Consider the following 8,581-nt stretch of genomic DNA (forward strand, 5'->3'; position numbering starts at 1 on the left):
GTCGGTCGTGATTGTTGCAACTTGTTACATTTATCCTCTTAACAATATGTCGCGCGTCTGAGTATCGTAAGTGCAATTACGTTGCAATTAACCTCAATTATTTGCGAGAAAGCTGAAATTAAAGAATTGTGTTGCTAACGAATTAGGGGCTCGGAAAATTTTGAAAATTAAACTATGTCGACTAGGGCTGTTAGCTGGATAAGATACTTTACTTGAACTTTATTTGGACTTATTTGAAAAGCGATTGTTTTCTTCGTGAATGCTGCGTACGTATTTTACATTATTTATTTTATATATTTGTACAAATAAAAATAGTACTAGTCAAAAACACTTTATAATTTTTTGCTCTGCAATTGCGTAAAATTATTGTAGAAAAAAAAATAAAATACGTATTAATAATTTCCTTATTCATTAAATGACTTTTATAATTTGGAATACATATTTAATAAATAATACAAATCAAACATTCATATCCATATTATGTATTTCAGAATATGATTTCATGTTATATCAACTGGTTAAATTGGCGAAGGTAAAAGATTGAAAATTCGACAAATGGTGAAAGGTCGCAATTTAAATAAAATTCCAAACATGGATTCTTCTTATAATATAATCATTTATAAATATTCAATGTTTTATTTCATAATTGTAATGGTGGGTCACGTTTCCTAAGAGGTCACATAACTTAGAAGAGGTAAACATCAGTGCGATACTTGGAAGATGTCGCGTTTATTACACAAGCTTGCTATAATTACAATACAATGAAATGTTAACATTATGCCGAAGCGGAAAGGGAAAACGCGTTGTCGCAGTCGGTTTGAAAGCTTCGTGACGACTAGTCACGGTGAAAGAAATTGTTGAAAAGAGTGGTCACAGAGTAAAGGTATCTCCAAAGTGATTAAATAAAACGCCAAAGCTCGAGTTAATCAATTTGTTAAAATCAAAAATACAGGAATAAGTGCCTAAAAAGGTTGAATGAAACTAAAGGAAGCGCATCGAAACTACTGATTTTTAATAAAAAAGAAATAATTAATTAATCAACATTACTTATTGTGTGAATATTGCGGTAAATTGTACAATCGTATGACGTTTCTCTTAGATAATTACATAAAAATAGTGCCAAAGTTTGCTTAATATTGTTATCATGGCAAATATAATATTGGATCTTATAACATGGTATAAATACATTAACGAGGATTTGGCTGGTAAATATTTTGTCTTATTACTTACATTAAATATTTTAAATTTAGGGATATTTATCATATTTTTAGAATAATTTATTGTATGAAAAAATATTACAAAATGTTATAAAAAAGAAAAAATAATTTGTGTGATATCCTTATATAAATTATTATAAAAATGTTTTTTAAAAAAAAATCTTTTCTTAGAAAAACTAAATATGCTTGAATATTTAAAATAAAATATTAATTTATTGAAGATTGTTTCTATTTTGTTTATGTTTACATTATAAATATATATTATGTCATATTATAAATATATACTTGTAAACTACCTAAAATTTATATGATTTACAAAAATAAGCAGATAATTTGTATGCTAATAATAAGGGTATTAATACTATCATAAATACGCATAGATTTTTTTTTGTTTGTCATGTACATACATTTTTTAATTTTTGTTCATTATTTTAGAAGTTGATTTTTGAGATCTATTTAATTAACTGAAAAAATTTATCTTTTTTTTTTAATAGTGATTAAAGGGACAAGGTTTTAGAAGTTTAATTTTTGTGTTGAACTATTTCAAAGTATTTACATTCCAAGATTTAACTTTATTATATATGTATAACTTTAAATTAAATTAATCACTATATATTGTGATAATCACTGTATGTTGTGTGCACTATATCAGTTTAGAGCCGTAACTATTTAAATCTTGTTTCTATGAAGGTAACATGAAGGTAATATTTTGCTTATTTGGATAAAATTGAAAATAAATCTCTTTTTATTTAAGAATTATTAAGAAAAAATAATAATTTTATTAAATTTCTAACGCACTCTGTATCTCTAAAATTTTTTGGCTTTTGATATTATATGTTTAAAATTGAACAAGGAAAGGTTCTTAAGAAGTAAATCAAAATATATGTTTATATGAGCTTTTTTCTCGTAAAGGTTTCTCATGAAAATCTCTTCTTTGTAACATATTCTCAAAAATCAATGCCTAAAATACTATTTTTTAGGTAGTATTTTAAGTATACTATGTATATACGCGTTACGTCTCTCATAGTTTACTACCGCAATAGTATTGAAATAGCAATCATTATTTACATATATTTTCATATCATCAATTTTGTATTATAATTTTCGCACATTCTGCGCACATTTGTATTTTTGTAGTAATATATCAATAGGAACATTTGTTATCATCACTGAAACTATCTATTTCTTATCATAAAAACAAGATAGCTGATTAAAGTTTATGTCAAAAAATACACAGAAATTGCAATACACGCAAGTCACACAGAAATGGCAAAATCAATTTTAGTATTACGTTTCTATTTTTTTGTTTGTTATTAGTCTATTAATTTTATTAATTTAGTATTTTAAAATAATTTTCTTTTAGGCAGTAGAAAAGTGTTGTATAAATGTTCATTATTGATTTATATTTTACATATAATAATTTTATACATAGTATCATATATACATTTGAATTGGAACAAAAGTTTATAGCGGCACGTATGTGATTAAATAAATCTATAAACATATATCTGTTCTTGATTTTCATTTAAATAACGCTATAAATTTTTTATTCTAATGCAATAAAATACACAATATTAATCCGTTAATTAAAAAGCAATGTTAGCTGTATCAAATCTTAAAAATTTATTTGTTAACAATTTTACTCATTTATATGTACAATACGCTTTAGAAAATATTTAAATTATTTTTTAAAATTTTCAATAATTTATTTTTATTAATTTTTTATATTGCAAGATCGGCGTAGCAAAGATTATTTTATGGTTGGCACACCATGGCAAGGTTTAACTGTAATTGGTTTGTATTTATATTTTATATTTAATCTTGGACCGAGGCTTATGGAAAAAAGACAACCTTTCAAATTAAATAGGATATTACAAATATATAATGTCTTCCAAATTCTAATAAATGGATTTTTATTTTACGAAGTAAGTCACATTACATTTTTAACTAATTATTTAATCGTTAATTTGTTTTACAAAGATGTTTGAAAACAAGAAAATATTTTTTTATTATTTACATAATTTAACATGAGTCCTTAAAAGTAATCTTTTATTAAATTACGTGATTTAATAAAGACATCAAAAAATTTCTTTGATGCTTTAAAAACAGGAGTCTCTAAAAATATTACGAATTTTCTGGTTCTAAGCCTCAATAATTAAATATTGAGTATTCAATAAAGAAGAAGAGGGTAATGTAATACTTATTTTTTATTTTATTAGATAACTTTGTGTATAATCAATATTTTGTTTTAACTTTTGTAAAACTTGGACGATTATATTCGTCAAAGTGTTGTTTAACAGATTCTAGACGCAATATAATAAATATAACATAAAATATAATATAAAATATTTATTACTTAAGCTTTACAAAAGCGTAACGCACTGCATAATTGGTGGGAAAAAAGTCTAGCCGAATACAAAGTTAAATAACAGTAAAACAGTCGAGTGTACATTACACATTTGTATGATAATATGCTCAAATTTAAAAATAATGAGGAAGTATGTATAATTAAGTGGTAAAATGTACTTTGAAAAAGTTTATAAGTGTTCAAAAGTTCAAAAGTAAAAATGCTTTATAGCAGTTGTTAGCTATTGTGTATTGGCATATTAGCGCCACTAAAAAAATGCAGGTTACTATACGAATAAATTTATAAGCAATTGCTAGAATTCGTCACCTAATGTCAATAATAGGGATAGCCGTAATGTCCACAATACCCTCTTCCTCTCTACGCAATGTAATTATAATCCAATATAAAAAAAATATTTAAACTTTTATTCTATTATAAAAATTTACTTTATAATTATACATTACAGGCATTAACGCAAGGTTGGCTAGGAAAATATAATTACTTTTGTGAGCCTATTGATTATTCGGACACACCACATGCTCTACTGGTAATCGTAAAAAAATTAGTTAATTAGAAATCAATCTCGCTAAAACGGTCTAATTTCGATTTATCAAGTATATTCATTTGTATATTGTTTAATGCACCTTGTACAGCTTAAAGTAACAGTATTATTGCAACGGTTTTCTAGTTTATATAAAAATAAATGCATCTTTACATTTGTTCTATATAAAAATAAAATATAAGAAAACAGTTCGGTAAATTAATATTTATTACATAAAATTTGCCTGCAGGTCACCAGATTGGTGTGGTTATATTTCATGATCAAACTATTGGATTTAATGGATACTATCTTTTGCGTACTCAGAAAGAAACAAAATCAAGTGACATTCCTTCATGTATATCATCATGTTGGTGTCCTAATAGCTTCTTGGTGTGCCGTTAAATATCTGCCTGGTGGTCATGCAACTTTTTTAGGTATGTGCCACTAAACATAAAAATTTTATCTTTATCCTATTCAGCAAGAGAAAATTATCGGGTTGGATAAAAACTTATTCGTTTCGCACAGACTCTGCTTATAGATCGATTGGGAAGCTTCCTTCTTTACTGCTCGCAGGTTTATGTAGATTCATAATGCCAGCGGGTTCAAACGAGTGGCATCAGAACACTGTTACAATTATTAATTCACAAAATAATACCGTTGAACGGTTCGGTTCAGTATTGCGGGGGGGAGAGGGTGTATTATTTAAATATATTTTGCTTTAATATCGCGTTGAGACTAAAGATTATTTTACTTTCTTTCAATTTATTTTACTTTCTTTCAATTTTCTAAGCTTGTATAATATATTGTATAGCCCAAACGTGCTGTATTTATATATACAGTAATGTTGTGAGTAGAGCGATAAACGCTCTTCCGTCTATGCTGCTCATATACGCGATAATAATTTTCTGTCGCTAAATAGAATATACAAAAATCATATTCATATTTTTTAATTTAAAATGTATTCTAAATTTAAAGATATAACTGAATAAATCTTTTCATTTCATTTAATATAACATTAGTCAATGTAAAAAGCCTAAGAAAATAATTATATGTATAAAATTTTCAGATTGCATAACTAGTAATTTGTTGGAAGATTGTCAATAAATTAATCAAATTTTGACTGAATTTCTATAGCCATATATTCGATCTGTTTATGCATAATCTGTCGATAAAGCCTATCTATGCTATATCAGCAGATTAATGGCAGAAATCAAGCAAAATCTGCACACGCCGGCAATCTGCCGGCAGACTGACACAGAAATCGAGTAAGTGCTGCAAATCCTGCTTGATTTCTATTACAAATTTGCTAGCACAGCATGTCTGCAGGCTTTATTATATTTTTGACAGTAATTTACCTATATTATCAGATATTGCAGATTTTGTGCGCAATTTGTTGCTTCTTTGTCATTAATAATTGATAGCACATATTGTGCTTAAAATTTGTTCTAGCATGTAGACTTTGTAATCTGGAATGAAAAATTATACTTATTATATAGTATTAATTATATACAATTGACTAAGATTCATGTAGCGACAAAAGTATTTCTATTTTACGATAATTAATTAATCACATACTTGTATATATTTCAGGCCTTCTTAATACATTTGTTCACGTAATAATGTACACATACTATCTACTAGCATCCATGAAGATAAAAACAAGCGCGTGGAAAAAGTACATCACTCAGCTGCAGCTGGTCCAATTTTTCCTAATCGCTTGTCACTATTTACAATTAATCTGGGTGGAAGATTGTGGCTTCCCAATATGGCCGGTATATATAATGGTACCACAGAATTTGTTTATGATGTTATTATTTGGAGACTTTTATTACAAAACATACACGAAGAAAAAGCCAGAAATCAAAACGATGACAAAGACAGAGATAAATGGCACTTTCCCTGAAATAAATGGAAAACCGAAAGAACAATAAATTTGAAATACAATGTTTCGTCTAAAACCTGATCTAAAATCTTTTTCGATTTTACTTTATTTTTCACGTTGACACAAATGTTTCTTAAAATTAAATATTAATTGAGATCTGAAGATCTAATAAGATTTATTATTTTGTGGTCGTTATCTTAGTTTGATAAATCTTTTGTAAAAATACATTTGACGATATATTTTATCTCTTAAATCTTCATTTTGATAAACCAATTACACTGTTTTACAAAAAAAAAAATGCACAAAAATGAAAATAATCATTTCTCGCAGTTTTTGAGTATTGTTTATGATCCCATTTAATTATATTATATTTTATGTTGTTCAAGTTTTTTTATGCTCTGTAGGAATATAGTATAAGCGTTTATGAAAATCTTATTACATTTTTCATTTTTTTTTAAGATAAACAACTCACGTTTTAGCTAACATTGTTTTTCAACTATACATACTCTATATTCGTCCAATTTTTTATGCAATAAAAGCAATAATAGGATTTTGCAATATTATACTCGGAATATGATAAATTTTAATTTCAGAAAGTCATATTAAAAGCGATATTATTACGAATTCTGATTTTATTTTAAATTTAAAATTACATTATTGTCTACGCAATTTGCAAAGACATTTATCATATTTATATAAACATACACTGAAATAAATAATTTGATTATATCAGCAATACTTATATGCATTTAAGCGTATTTTGGTGAAACTAAGCAGAATTTCTCGTTGTTAAAACAATCGAGATTATATAACTACAATGTTTGCTAGACTTTATCATTCGGTATTTCCTGCAAGATTCTGATTTGTCCGCTTTTGAACATACTGGTTAAATCTACCAGATTTCCAGTTAATGCAATAAGACTTTTTCTTCAGTGTATATAGGTAGTTACATAAGTTACAGATATAAAAGATGTTTAATATTAATATCAACATAATAAATTGTTATTAATAACAACGTTGTTATTTATATACGCAGTCATTAACAATCCCTATATACAATGTTATTCTTTATCTTTTCTTTTAAGTACATTTAATTAAATATATATTTTATATAAATATAGATGTAATGTGTACTTATTTAGTTGATACATTGATATTAAGCTGTAATATAACTTGTATTTCGTTTATACGTAACTTATAATCATAAACTGAAAGATTATGATAATACATGTGTTTAACATTTTAATATTAACTAATATTTTTAAGGCGATATTAAAATTGCTGCTTAATTTTGTAATAATTTTTTTTTATTAATGCATTTTAAAATTTTGCAAAGAATATTTAAAATATAGGAGGATAGAAAACTGACACATATTAGTTATTTAATTCAATGATAGGAAAAGAATGGGGCATTTAGCTTTTGTTAAAAAAAATATATTTTGTTCCATTGGTCGGTATAAAAAATTCATATAAAAAGAATTTGTTGTATTACTTTGGATCATTCTTAAAGTTGAAATGTACAGAGAACATTCTTCTTTTATCCAAATGGCCGCAGTTATCTTGTTCCAGCATTACTCTTTTTTTTTATTTTTCCGTTCGACTGAATATATCGGTTAAATAATTAGTCATGGCCATGATGTGCATACAAACGGGTAGACGACCTACTTTTTTTGAGAACACGTCTTGTGAATGGGGACAAGAGAAGAATGTAAAGAGACGATGAACGGAACATGTATCCATATAGCATCATAGCTTTTATTACGGAGGTGTCGCAGGTACCGTTATATTTGATCTTAGTCCATTCTCGAAGATCCACGCATGAACGTAGTTAATCTTTTTTTGGTAGCGCCGTTTTATAGCAGTATGATGTAGCTCGTGCTTTCTTCGTTGAAACGCATGTTTAGAATCCTATTTAGATATTTTGAGTATTAGGTTTTCGTGTATCTTAAGTACTTTGTTTTTATGTTTATTCGGAATTCTTCTAAAAATAGTTTTTTTGTTAAAATAAAAATATTAAAAAATTATTTTAAAAACGCAGAGAAAAATTTAAGACCGAAGAGAGTAATTGTCAGTATCGCGACTAACATTAACTCTACTTATTTTTCTTTCTTATTAGAAATCTTATTTTTTTATTTAATTAGACAACAATGTATGAAATAAATGACAATTATGAATGTATATATAAAAAAAGCATATATTGTATTTTAAATATATTAATTCTTTAATTAACTAGAAATGTAAAAATTAGATATTTATCTTTAAGTAAAAAAAAAATAAGTTGCAAAAAGAGCTATTCTAATACAATAATGAAATATGTTATACAACAGTAATAATACAATTTATATTTATATTGATATTTATAAAAAAAGTTACTTTTATAATACAAATTTATACTTCTAATTTAGTTTGTTCCAAAACTGAATTAATTTATAAAATAAAAGAATAAACATAAAAACGATGATAAGGAACGTATTTGAATTACGTGTAATATTTGGTCATTTAAATAACCATCATATTAAGAGACTTTCTTGGTCACGTTGAAAATCAAATACTATAGTATAATTTTTGAAAATCTGTTAGATAATTTATGAGCA

At 25.9% G+C, this 8,581-nt stretch overlaps 1 protein-coding gene across 1 annotated transcript; it reads left to right on the forward strand.

The window, feature by feature from the left end:
• Positions 1 to 1,144: 1,144 nt before the first annotated feature.
• Positions 1,145 to 7,107, forward strand: LOC105207261 (elongation of very long chain fatty acids protein). Its single transcript, XM_011176692.3, has 5 exons — positions 1,145 to 1,205; positions 2,952 to 3,142; positions 4,031 to 4,111; positions 4,356 to 4,539; positions 5,696 to 7,107. Exons 1-5 carry the CDS (start codon positions 1,145 to 1,147, stop codon positions 6,034 to 6,036), a joined length of 858 nt encoding a protein of 285 aa, XP_011174994.1. The 3' UTR covers positions 6,037 to 7,107.
• The last annotated feature ends 1,474 nt before the right edge of the window (positions 7,108 to 8,581 follow it).

This window comes from Solenopsis invicta, chromosome 15 (assembly GCF_016802725.1).
Source record: "Solenopsis invicta isolate M01_SB chromosome 15, UNIL_Sinv_3.0, whole genome shotgun sequence".
Taxonomy (NCBI): domain Eukaryota; kingdom Metazoa; phylum Arthropoda; class Insecta; order Hymenoptera; family Formicidae; genus Solenopsis; species Solenopsis invicta.

What these genes read in the sequence shown, in the direction of transcription:
- LOC105207261 (XM_011176692.3), top strand. Translation starts at nt 1,145, where the DNA reads ATGGCAAATATAATATTGGATCTTATAACATGGTATAAATACATTAAC. An exon ending in CATTAACGAGGATTTGGCTG is followed by an intron (nt 1,206 to 2,951) that starts GTAAATATTTTG and finishes TTATATTGCAAG; the next exon opens with ATCGGCGTAGCAAAGATTAT. An exon ending in TGGTCATGCAACTTTTTTAG is followed by an intron (nt 4,540 to 5,695) that starts GTATGTGCCACT and finishes TATATATTTCAG; the next exon opens with GCCTTCTTAATACATTTGTT.